General features: G+C 46.2%; 1 protein-coding gene across 1 annotated transcript in view; it reads left to right on the top strand.

Annotated features, from left to right (window-relative positions):
• Positions 1–13,168, top strand: part of INPP4A (inositol polyphosphate-4-phosphatase type I A) — a 110,472-nt gene that overhangs the window by 61,738 nt on the left and 35,566 nt on the right. Inside the window, exons 10-15 of the mRNA XM_042783432.1 lie at positions 881–985; positions 1,484–1,592; positions 4,084–4,098; positions 7,830–8,013; positions 8,402–8,620; positions 9,935–10,190. Coding sequence (XP_042639366.1) covers positions 881–985; positions 1,484–1,592; positions 4,084–4,098; positions 7,830–8,013; positions 8,402–8,620; positions 9,935–10,190 — 888 coding nt within the window. The remainder of the gene's footprint in view (positions 1–880; positions 986–1,483; positions 1,593–4,083; positions 4,099–7,829; positions 8,014–8,401; positions 8,621–9,934; positions 10,191–13,168) is intronic.

A 13,168-nucleotide genomic window follows, 5' to 3' on the forward strand; every position in this document is an offset into this window, starting at 1 on the left:
TTCAAGGCTCAGGGGTCCACGATTATCTTCTGTGTCTGTGTTAATTGGTTTCCCTTTTCTTTGTTGAAGAGGGTCTGTGCAATCCTTCTGCCTAGTCTGCCATCTTGCCGGAACCCCTAAACCATGCATTTTCCCCTGGTTCTATTTGAATGACTGTCTCTTCATCTGTGTACAGGTTCTGCATGAGCACAATTGATTGTGCAAAGGCATTCAAATGTGTGGATCCTAACAAATTATGGATAACATTGCAAACAATGGGAATTCCAAGGCACTTGATTGTGTTCCTGTAACTAAGCAGACATAAACAAGGGTGCACATTTAAGTTTGTATTCCCAAGGGTTAGAATCGGTGCTGTACACCATTTGTTCATCTTTATAGACTTGAGATCATGAGCAGACTTTTTCACATTGCTTCTCAGAATTGAGGTGTTTGCACTAGTTGAATCAGTTTCATAGCTCTTGGATGACAGCAGTCTCTGGAGTTGGAGCGGGTGGGTTCTGGCCTGGACATTTGCTTTTTATAGTGGTGCTGGTGTTATGCTGCACGCCATCATGTTTTTAATCTCTTGGTTGAGAGCTGAGTCATGGGAAGGTAGGGGACCGTTGCCATAGTGTTCTGATGCTGATTCTTCCCATTCTTTTCCTCCACCTAAGCACCCACAACCAGTCTCCTGGCCAGTGAGCTGCCCTTCCTTCAACATTGTACCTACTCACCATCTGGAAATGGAATATAATCTTGGTCAACTCAGAATTATCTAGACCACTGCCAATACATACCTGCTTACATTCAACATCATCCTCAAAATGTCCTTTTTCCAATTGCCACTCCTGCCTGCAGACTGCATGTTGATGACCTTGTTTTCTCATATTCCATTTCTTAGGTCCCTCGTTTAAAGCCAGCAGTTTGAAAGCAGATAAAAAGTTAGAATTTGTTCCCACAAACTTACACATACAAAGGATGAGAGTTCAAGATGATGGAGGATCAGGTAACTCTTTTTCTGACCCTCTTAGTGAATCCACGATTGACTTTCTTTCTTTCTGGGTACTTGGTCTCTGAGCTGCCCTGTGTATGCCCCAGCTTTCCCAGTGTGTTCTTCTCCTGGGTGGCTCAGATAAGAAACGTGTTACAAGGACCTTTGATAAAGAGCGCAAACCCCTTCCTCTTGTCTCTTCTCCCTGCAGCTTCCCTTTATACTTCTGTGGCAGAAAGATGCCCATCAGTCATGCTTCCAGAAGGGGTATTGTGTAGCTTTCTATAGGCCTGTGTGGCTGCACCTTAAGACATTTAGAACCCCCTCTTTGCTGAGATGATGATGCTGGGCTCCAGCATCCCTCACATAGCCCAGTCTGTGGAATAAGGGAACCAAAGTGTATTTGGAAAAGGGCTGGTGGGGCAGGATCCTAGACATGTGTGCATATCCCTGTAGCTGGCTTGTCCACAGGCCTGAGCCCAGAGTAATGGAGGAGAGCTTTCTGTCATTCAGATCAGAACTACGACATCGTCACCATTGGAGCACCAGCAGCACACTGCCAAGGCTTTAAGTCAGGAGGTCTCCGCAAAAAGCTGCACAAATTTGAAGAGACCAAGAAACAGTAAGTAGCTGGAGGGGGTTTGTGGTCTTTGCACAGCTGTCTGATGCATCCCAGGTTTAAAAAACAAACCAGAATATGGCCGTGAAAATACCCAGCCGTTCTAGTCTGCTTTTGCATAGTGGGAGGAACTACCTTATAGAGCCTATGCCACTGTGTGTGTGAATGTATGTGCACGTGCACACGTGTGTGGTGTGTGTGTGACTGAGCTCGGTAGGTGGTAAAAGTGAAGGCCCCTGGTTAATGGTTCCTTCTTTCCAAAGTGAGTAGTAAATTTTGTTAACTGGAACTACTAATACACCTTTAAAATGGTGCTTCAGGTGGCTGTCCTATATGGACTCTCCATTGGCTCATCCATCCTTTAGAGTTCACAATCAATCATATTCAGTTTTGTTGAACACTACAAAATGTAAAGCCTAAAACAGATTGTTTGCTTTCCAGAAGGACAGCAATGATAAATGTTGCCAGTTTCTAAAAGACCCAGTGTGCTCTACTGAGCTGAGCTCTTCAGTAGGAATTTGCCAGGTAGACAGCACAGGAAAGGACATTTCAGAACAAGGAGATGGCACGGGCAATGGAATGGGGCAAGATACAGCCAGGTATATGGTGCCTATGATTGAGGGGCTGATAGGGAAAGCCAGCCTCACTGCCATCCTGCTCTGGGCTGGGCTGTGTGCTGGTAACCAGAGACACAGGGCTCACAGACCTGGCCTCTGAGAAGCTCAGAGCTTTTGCTGTGGATCAGACAAACCAACAAGTATAATTTGGAATGATTGGTGCCATGAAACAAGCATATAGAAGGTGCTGTAGGGGCACAGACAGAGAATCAATCCAGCTCAGACCGATAGCCATGAATCTACACTGTTGGACACCTGGGAGGCACTGGTGATCTTCTAGATGTTACCCTCAAGGTTGGAATGGGCCAAGGGGGTGCAAGTGTAAGAAGAGGAGGTGATGAGTGTAGATGATACTGTAAGATCCTTGAACCATGAAGTAGAGTGAGCAGCAGGAAGGTCTCAGGTCTAGGGAGAATAATGGTGACTTGAGCATATGTGTAGACTGATAGGAGAGATCAGACTGAACCAAATGAGATGGAAGAGAAGAAAACATTGATGAATCAAGGATCAGGAGGAGATGGAACAAAGCAGCACCAGAGAGTTAATCCTAGATGAGACAAGAGAAGAAGAAGGGATACAGAGAGATTATGGGGGGAAGGAGGAACAAGCTGAAGGTGTGAGGTGGACAGCCACTACAGGAAGTAGAGTTGGAAGGATTGGGCTTATTCACTGAGGATGGAGCAGGCTAATGGAGCGCAAACCGAGGGCCGAGGGAGTGTAGTGGTTAGAGGGAGAGCTTCAGCCCTACTGCAGCCAGCGGGCCACTACCTGACTGTGCTTCTTCCATGGCCAGCAGTCAGGACATGATTTGAGAAAATGAACCATGGCTGGATCTAGGAGGAGGGTGAAAGATTAGATGCAGTAGCCGGTCAATGGGGTGAAGGGATCAAAAGTGCAGCTAGGACCATTGCTGACTATGGGAGATTAAGGCCGGGGAACAGGTGAGTGGAAGAGAGTGCACTGTGGGAAAGTATCTTCAGATGTGTGGAGAGCTTGTTGCGGGCTAACCTGAGAGACGGCAGGAGGAGAAATAGGAAGGACTGTGGTTAGGAGGAGGAATACCAGCCTCTAGGGGGCAAGCATTTAGATGCCAGTGCAGCATTGAAGATAGAGATCCCTGGGAGACCCCCAGAGACCCTGCTTGGCCTGCATTCAGTCCCACCACATGTACCAATGGCACTTTCCTAAGTAGACAAAGCCAGGTAGCCAGGCCTCCCTCAAGATTTACTGATTCCAGGTTCTTGGGAAAATATGAAGAGGAAACTTCTGTCCCACCACAGCTCTGCACAGCTGGCCAGATCATGTGTGTCTCTTGCACCATTGCTTGTTGCTGGATGGAAAGCGTGAGTGTGATTTGAAGATGGTGTGTGGGTCGTGTTCCCCTGGGAGTGTGAAGGGCAGAGTTCATTAATTCTGTGTGGCCAATCAAGAGGTGGGGCCACCTGCTTGTCCCTGTCCCACAAACGTTGGGAATGTTGATAGTTGGTTACTTTGCAGGTTAAAAAAATCTCAGAACTTCCTATTTCCCAGAAGGCCTCTTTACTATTTTAAAGTATGTAATATACATTTTGAAATTTAATTTCCTATGAAAATGTTGTAAAATCTCCTGTAGCTATTATGGTTTTCATTATTTAAACTTTCCTTTAAATGCATGTGTAACTTGCCCACCAGTGGAATGTCTCCCTGGGGCTTAAGCACAGGCGGTGCCAATGCACTAATGAATAAACACATTTGGCTGTTGGTAAATTTAATCATCCCTGTAGTCTAGAACGCAACAAATAAAAAGCATTTTCTTTTTTTTTTTTTTTTTTTTTTTTTTGCGTTTGGTATTTGCTAACAAACTGCTAATACTTCATTTTGGTTCTTTTCTGTAGCAGTTTTGAAGAGTGTTGGTGAGTTTTCTGTCTGTGGAGAGAGTGTCTGTTGGGGCCTTGCTCTCATGCAGAGAAAGCCTGTGCTGTCCTCTCCTCGGGCAGTGCTTCGCCCTGTGGTGCGCTGTGGACTCCTCGCTACACGCCTTGTAGACAGAAATCTCCCTTCCAACTGCAATGTTCTTTGATAATGAATAGCCAGTCTCCTATCTACTGTTTTGCCTGTAAAATCTGGCAGCAGTGTGTTGCTGAGCTCTCTCTGAGAGGAGACCCCCTTCTCTTTCTCCCAGGATGGGGAAGAGTACAGGCTGGGAAAGTCCCCCCAGGCACTGGGACTTCCTTCCCACCTTCCTTTAAAAGAATCCGGACCTTTAATTTTCTACATCACTGTCATCTCTTACCTAAAGAAAGTCAGCTTACAGTTTATGACACTTGGTAATTTAGGCACATTTTTAAACCAGTGTTACTTGAATTGGTTTTACCCCTAGAGAGCAAACCAAGAATTAATGTAATGGAGTGATTTTCCCCCCACCAGAGGATCAGATGACAGCCTGGGGGTCCCCCCTACTGCCCAAGGCCCCCCACAACTAGGCCCAAAGTGCTTATTCAGGCCCCGAACTGGGGGCTCTGCGATGCCCCTTGTTAATTTTGTGACAAGCCATTGAGGCATCTCTAACTCTTTTGGAATTGCTGATGCTTTGGAACCTGTCAGGCTCGGGCCATGGCTGGACCCTGCCTGAGGTGTCAAGCCTCTGAAGGGACATCTGAGATGGGAAAGTCCTGAGGAAATTCCCTTTCCTCCAAGGCTGAGACCTATTGACCCTGAGGGGACCCTTCCGCTTGGACACTTTTAAGTTTTGAGAAGGGAGGAGGCTGTCTGGGGGAGGGATGCAGAAACCCACAGATAGTTCTGTGGAAGGGGCCCTCCTCTTTTTCTGTACGGGGATCCCACTGAAGATCTACTCTGTCTGTAGCAAGACTAGTGAAGTACTGAAGTGTCATAGGGACATGATCAGTGGGACAAGGAGTGCTAAAGTCCCAGCTGCCCCCAAGTCCTCCCCTTTGGTAAATACAAGCCCAGATGTTATTGGCTGAACCCTTACCTGGAAAGTTCATGAAATGAACTTTTCTCAGGTTCCCTCTTAAATGATGCCTAGATCTTCCCTAGCCCAACTTAGGGGGCTTAGTTGCTCCCCTCCCTCTGTTCCGTATACACACAAGAAACCACCTGACACACATGGAGGATGGCGGTGAAGGAAGAAGGTTATAAACAGAGGGATTGCTCCTCCCTGGAGACTGTTAGGAACTAAATCTCGGTCAGAGGGTCCCCAGGCCTTCTAATCTTTCTGCCCTGTGTGGAACCAGCTCCCCGTGATGTTCAAACCGTGCAGAAGCAATCCTGCTTTTCATCCAGTGTCAAGTTACTGTTGCTCATCAGCCCACAGCCATTCTTGGCTGTGACCAGCAGACTCTACCCTTAAGCTCATGTAATCCCAGTTCTTGGTAGGTCTGAGTCATTGGAACTGGGGTGGGGACCTAATGCCAGGTCTACAGACCATATTTAGTACACTGCCTCCTGGGGCTGCTTCAGAGGGTCATTTGAGGATGAGCAGGACAGTTAGGGAACCCTAAAGTCTGTCTTCCCCAGAATTAAGACTTCCTAGGGGTGCTCTGGTAGCATAGTGCCTAAGGCACTTGACTGCTAACCAGAAGGCTGGCGGTTCAAATCCACCAGCCACTCCTCAGAAGGAAGCTTGGGCAATCTACTTCCATAGTGATACTGCCTCGGCAACCCAAGGAGGGGTCACTATGAGTCAGGTTCAACTCGACGGCACATAGCAACAGCATGTATTATGAAGCAGCAAGATGTCTGCACCCCACCTTTTTCATCCTTCATGTGACCGCCCCATTTTTAGAACTAGTACACTTGCTTGTATATTCATAGTCATCCCTGAGCACCAGTCTCTGAAATTTATCTTCTCACCCCTGCCATATACTTCACATGCCATAAGTCCCAGATTATTACTATTATTAGAACGTGACCCATAAGAATACAGGATGAGCAGAGGGTAATATTTTTCTCTTTCAGTTTTTGGGGAGGATATGTATTTGTTGAGGTATACACAACCATCTCTATACACATGTATATCTACATACAGCACATATCATTGTCTAGGAAGAATAGAGTTTTTAAAATTCCACTTTGAGATGATGTTTTTTAAAACTAAATTGTCTTAAATGACAGCTATTCATTTGGAAGAGTGATTGCAGATTGGAAAGTAGCTGTGTGCACATGATGCTGTGAAATGACTTGTCACACTGGGCAGGCTTGATCGCAGTCTGCTGCATGGGCTTCTGGCAAATCCATTTTTCTATTGTGGTGGTGTGAATTTGTGGTGTGTTTTTCTTTCCAAGACATTTTGGTTTTCAGTGTTTGCATGTTTGTTCCATAGTCTGACAAGGGAAGGGGCAGTTTCCTGGTTAACCTTCCTTTTGGTCACCTTGGAAAGGGCCCAGTGGGGAAGGTTCTTAATCCTGACTGTGGTGACCGTCAGCTCCAGTGGTAGTAAGGAGAGTATAGTGAAAGGCGTCTTCTGTCCTTCACCTTCTCCTCCTTCCTCAAAACTCAAAGGGTAACTCTTTGAGGGGACAAATCAGAGCCCTTCATTTCTTCTACCCAGAGTTCACAACTTTAAACTGTTAGGAGGAAATCTCCATATGGGTGGCTTATACATCTCCTTCCTGCTTTTCTTGGCTCCTTCAGATGGTATTAACAATAAATTGAAAATACTGGATTGATTTGGGATCTTATGCTGAAAAACCTCGCCATCAAGTAGGGCCAAACATGCCCACCAGGCTCCACACAGCGGGGGGACATGGAGTTGATTCGCCAGAGGATATTATTTGTGGCTGGGCCATAGCTTTGGCATCAGGTCCCTAGATACACATGCTGCTTAGTGGTGAGGGGGTGGGGAAGGAGGAAGGAGAGATTTCCAAAGCCACTAAAGTGTCTGAGCCTCTCCTTTGATTTGACACTTTCTCCAGCTCCTCTTCATCTGATGGAGCATTACTTTTCAGAGTAAGGAAGTGCTAGGTCAAGGGAGAAGGCACAGGAAGCCTAGTTTTCTGGAGACGTGGTAGAGTCAGATATGTGGAGGAGGAGAACTGTGGGTGTGTTCAGTTGGCCAAATGAAAAAAAGAGAGATGTTTGACAATACCCGATACCCACTGCAGTCTCTCCCTTCACTGTGATAAATTGGCCACTTGTGGTATAAGCAGACCCCATATCTCCATTTAAGAACTGTTTACAAATTGACAGATGAGGTTCTCAGGTGAATGATTATGAGCATTTGGCTAGTTAGTAGGTATGATTGCTGAATATCTATATACACACATACATATACATGGCACAAATATGGATCCATACAAACATAGATAAAAGATTTAATATTTGTTCTTCAATATCTCAAGCTTCTGTATAGACAAAAGGATCCCCTAAGATTTACTTGTGAGGAGGATACAGGACTGAGTGTTTTGTTCTGTTGTACATAGGATTGCTGTGAGTCGGAACCAACTCAATGGCACCTAACAACAAGATTTACTTTTATCTATCAAAAATTAAACTACCCTAGGAAAAAATCCCGAGGAGCAAAATGTTTTATTTTAGTGTTAGTTATGGGGCTCGAGTGGGAGGATGCTGCTGAGTCATTGATTCAAGAGAGCGCCTTAGAAACTGTTCTTATTCTTTCTAGTACTTCCTCCGTCTGCCAGTCCATAATCTACATACCACAAGACATCATCAGAGCAAAGGAGATTATCGCCCAGATCAATACCCTGAAAACCCAAGTCAGTTACTATGCAGAGAGACTCTCAAGGGCTGCAAAGGACAGGTCTGCCACTGGCCTTGAAAGGACACTTGCCATCTTGGCAGATAAGGTAAAAGGGGCTGCTGTGCTACACAATGCGGTGGGAGTGGGATCCCTTGGGTTCCTAGAAGCCAATGGACACTCCAGGGCAACTTCACATCTCACGGCAAAGGAAGCAGTTGTTCATGGAAGTGATTAGACACACATTCCATATCCTCCTCCTACTGCTGACTCTCCTTCCTCTGCTGCTCTAGACAGAGTTGGTGGAGAGTTCTTGCTAAGATTCGGTTCAAGCCCATCAAATTTCTGGGTGATGTCCCCTTTAGTTGCTTTGCACTGTGGAGAAGGGTAGAGGGCAGGGATGCTGAGCCTTCAGTCAGATCTCCTTTAAGAGAAGACAGACCTGTCTAGCCTGTTGCCTGGGGGGCTCAGTGGCCCTGGTTTATGTGTGCCTGCAGACCCGACAGCTGGTCACAGTTTGCGACTGCAAGCTCTTGGCTAACTCAATTCATGGACTGAATGCTGCACGACCTGACTACATTGCCTCCAAAGCCTCCCCCACTTCAACTGAGGAGGAGCAGGTGATGCTCAGAAATGACCAGGACACCCTCATGGCTAGGTGGACAGGGAGAAACAGCCGATCTTCTCTGCAGGTGGACTGGCACGAAGAAGAGTGGGTGAGTCTGCTGCACAGGGCCCTCCTCCTGCTGATGGACTCAGCTTGAAAAATTAGAAGGGTGTTGCCAGTCTCTTCCCATGGGAGGTACCTGAAGGATTTGCTCCTTTTTGAAGAGCTCAAAGCTTCCTTCTCAGATGGCCCTGGGCTACCTTGTTTAGGGAGAGAAACTGTATTTCCAAGCCTTTGTGCCCAGCTCTGGTGGTGCAGTGCCTGAGGCATTTGACTGCTAACCAGAAGGTTGGCACTTCAGACCTCCCAGCCACTTCGTAGAAGGAAGATAGAGCAATCTTCTTCTGTAAAGAACTTCTGCCTTGGAAACCTAATGGGGATCACTATGAGTTGAAATTGACTCAGTGACAGTGGGTTTGTTTTTTTGTGTGTGTGTTTCTAGCTGAGGAGTAGAACTGTGCTGTGGGCTGGGTCCGTCTAAGACATGGCTATGAAGGAGGTAATTTTTTTCCCTGGAGCCCTGCTCTCTTGGATTAGTGAAGCCTCTCCTCTTTCCTCAACACTCTGCCCCTGGTTAACCCTCCCAGGGATTGTGTTTGGGCAGATGTCCAAACTGACTCTGAACTCAGAGATGTCTGAGTTCAGCTTGTAGTGAGATAGTTAGGGAGGATTTTGGAGATTTGGAGATGCTGCCCCTGACACGCATCATATTATTACTTCCTCTCAGAATTAGCTCAGAGCAGAATTTGTCTCTTGAGGGAGTGACATATCATCTAACTTATTTCTGTCATTGTTGGGATGATAGTTGAGCAGCATTGTGCTACAAAGTACTGAATTAGTAATCAGCAGTAAAGTGGCCCTCCAGTTTGGGCATTGTAGTTTGTATAGGTTTCTACGATTCACTGCCAGCCCTTTCGCATCTCCTCCCCACCTCCCCTATCCTAAATGATCGGTGGTGGTTTCCGTTCCTTTCCGTCAGAAAAGGCCCTTAATCCTCTGTGCTGTGTGAGTAAGGTAGTTGTTAAGAGTCTACAGTGGAGGGGGTTGGGAACAAGACTGGCTCCCTGTGCTCTGTGGTCCTTTCTGCCCACGCTGGAAAGCACAAGGAAGTCCATTCTGGCCTCTGTGATAGTTATTACAAACATCTCTTAAATTTTAAAAACAATGACCCCAGGCCAATGATTTGTCGTTTGAAAAGCAAATGCAACTGTAATGGGGAATTATGAACCATCTCATTATTTCTAAATCTTGTGGTGGTGTAATGAGCACAGTGGCCAAAGTGGGATGGAGGGGGTTGGTTTGTGTTCTGTTTCGGTTTTTTTCCATCGGAGAGCTGAGCTAAATGGGCCCTTTTGGTTGGAAGGAGAAAGTGTGGCTGAATGTTGACAAGAGCCTGGAGTGCATCATTCAGCGGGTGGACAAGCTACTGCAGAAGGAGCGCCTACAAGGCGAGGGCTGTGAGGATGTCTTTCCCTGTTCTGGCGGCTGCCCAAGCAAGAAAGGTAACCGGCGTAGCCAAGTCTACTGGATCAGACCGGAGGACCCCTTCTGCGATGCCCTCTCCTCACCATGCCCCTCCGCCACACCCTCCGCTGCATGCCACCCTCACCTGACCACACGTGCGTATGCATCCATGCTTCCCACCTGCCACCTCTGCCTCACTCTCCACCTCACGCTGCTGCTCTGTCTGTGTTTCCGATTCTATGAACTCCACCCCGAATGCAGACTGCCTGGAGGGCTGTCAGGCAGAGCAAGGGGTCACAGTGTATCTAGCAGCAGGCAGTGAGGACAGAGGCTCTGACCAGCTTTCCATGACACTGGAGCTCATGTGGGAACCTGACCAGGGTGTAACTCCTGGGCTTTTCAAACCACTCTGAGATCCTGATGATCTGAGGCCTGGATGCAGATGGCTTTCTACTGAGACTATTTATTGCTTTAGGAATTGATAGAATCAAGGAAAGGATGAGTGTGCAGGGACATAGCTGGAGAAGTGTCACCAGGCCCTCCGGACTTGTTGAAAGGCTGATTGTCATTTAGCTGAGTGTGCTTTGTACCAGAAGAGGCATGTTGCATTGGGACTTGGCAATAACTCAGTCAGATGGTAGAACCACATTTCTGTGCTTCAAGGGGACTGGTAGGTTCCTCTGTTCAGCACCATCCTCTAAGAGCACACACTCCAGAAGCAGCCTTCTGTCCTCAGAGATACAGAGCATCACCCTGGGCCCCCACATTCGCCAGCCTTGAAGCTCAACAGTACTTCTTTCAGAATAAGCAGATTCTTGCTCCTTGTAACTCAGGGGCCTCCCACCTTCTCTTTTAAGAGCTGGAGAGGATTGTGGACCACACAGCTGGGACCTGGCCAACCTAGCTTCTGCTGCCTCTTGGCTTTCTTTTGGGAGCTTTAAGTAGTAGGAAGTAAGGGCCAGATGTCCCAGGGATAGACTTCATACAGTGAGGGTTTTAAAATTCTGGATTGGGCGAGTTTCATTCAAAATGGGATCCTGCTCCTTTATCATAAGAGCCTCTTGATAAATCCTTCCTCCGTTTAGAAGATGCCCTCCCAGTTTTTGATCTGCCCGCAGTCTGTTTTCAGGACAGCATTTCATTCAAGCCTTTGTTTCAACAGTATTCGTGTTCTCTACTCTTCATCCACCGGGAGTTATGGTGGAACTTCTCTGAACATGTGATTGATTCATGGAGTTCTTTTGTCTCTGTTTATGATGCATTTCTTTATGTAAATTGTGTTTCTTTTTAAACTTTTATCAAAATTCATTACTTATTTCTCCTTAACATTGCCTTATTTATAATTTCAAAATTTTTCTTAAGATAGAAAATGAGTTAATTTATTGGATTTTTTATAACTGTGGGAGGTAGTTTGTTTAATCAGATGTGCTGTATATCCATAACTTAAATGTCATTTTTCTAATGGCACATCCTGTATCGTATACATGTAGAAACATTTAAATGCAGATTTAGTTATTTACATGAGTGTTTATTTATGCTGTATAGGGCTTGTCATGTAATTGTGTTGCCATGAAAATCAACCATTTTGTGATATTGGGAATATGAAGTGGACATTTGAAAGCATCTAGCTCTGCTCTCAGTATTCATAGAAATGTATGAAACCGTATGCCACTAAATTAACTCCAAAAGATCCTCCGTTTGAAAGTCTTGAGCTTAGCTGAGAAGCTGTTCTGACCTCAGTGAGATGAGGATCAGAAAGAACCAGATTTGTGAGCTCTTTATTTTGGTCAATTCCTTGACCTCACATGCCAGATGGGGCTCTGTTGTGACTTTTTATACTATTCTGAGTTATTGTAGCAGTTATTTTGGCTTAATCACTAGGTTGTGTTCACACCAACATATTTATTTTATACAAGCAACTCTCTCCCTCTTGGAAAGGCAGGGCATCATCACTTTTCATTCCCATTCTCTGCCTTGTCCTGGGACCTTGGATTTTATCTTTCACTGAGGAGTCACCCCCTCTCAGTTTACCCTTCTATGGCACTGATCAGAGCTTTGTCTGTAGGTGGGATCAGACAGGGCCAGGGTGCTGTAGGGGTCCACTGACAAGTCCCTGCCAGCTAGAGCCAGCGAAGTCCCTTAAGCCTCTCTTTCTTTCTCCCTGTTTTCCCATCAGTGGTCCATGCCATGCCTGCACTGCCCCCTGCCAAGGTGTACCACCCCTGCCCATCAGGATTTGATAGCTTCCATTGCCGCCTTCAAGGAGCTCTTATGGCAGTCACAGTGCCTAAATGAATGCTAACCAGAAGGCTAATGGTTCAAACCCCCCAGCTACTCCGTGAATGGAAGACTGGGCAATCTACTTTCATAAAGATTTACTGCCTTGGAAATCCAAATGGGGGTTGCTACGAGTTGGAATTGACATGATGGCAGTGGGTTGTGTGTGTGTGTGTGTGTGTTTATTGCCTTTTTCATATACACTCTCATCCTCTCCTCATACTTGAAGAGTTGTTCAAGCACTGGACCAGGGTTTTCTTCATGTGGGGTCTAGAGATACACCCCAGTTTCACGGACCCCTGAGATTATGTGCTAAAATTTATATGTACTGAGAGAGAAGGTCCATAACGGAACTCTATGGCCGAAAAGAAGTTACAGCCACTGGTCCAGGGGTCCCAGAGGGAACTTCCTCTCTCTCCTTTGATTAAAAGATTAATTTACCAATCAGGGTTTAATACCTGATGCCTTTACAGGAATGATCTCACCCCAGATGTTGGGATCTCCATGGAAGCTCATAAAGATACCACCTTCCTCATCCACAGGCTCAGAGTCTCGAGGAAAGGGTTATGGGGTGGTGGTGGGGGGTATCACAAATCTGTATTTTTTTCAAGGCGCAGGGTGATTCTGATCAGCCAGACAGATATTAAAGAATCATTGCCCTACATCACTCCATACCACTGTGGGTTTCTCTCTGCTCAGTAGATGGTCTTAGGATATTTGGGTTAGAACAAAGAGGTTGAAGTCTTCAATTTACAGAGGCCTTAAATTTTTTTTTATTCCTATCCCTTTTGGGAGCTCTGGTAGCATAGTGGCTAAGGCACTTGACTGCTAACCAGAAGGCTGGCGGTTCAAACCC

The sequence above is a fragment of the Orycteropus afer genome, unplaced genomic scaffold (assembly GCF_000298275.1).
Source record: "Orycteropus afer afer isolate SDZICR_OR568_19922 unplaced genomic scaffold, OryAfe1.0 scaffold00017, whole genome shotgun sequence".
NCBI lineage: Eukaryota > Metazoa > Chordata > Mammalia > Tubulidentata > Orycteropodidae > Orycteropus > Orycteropus afer.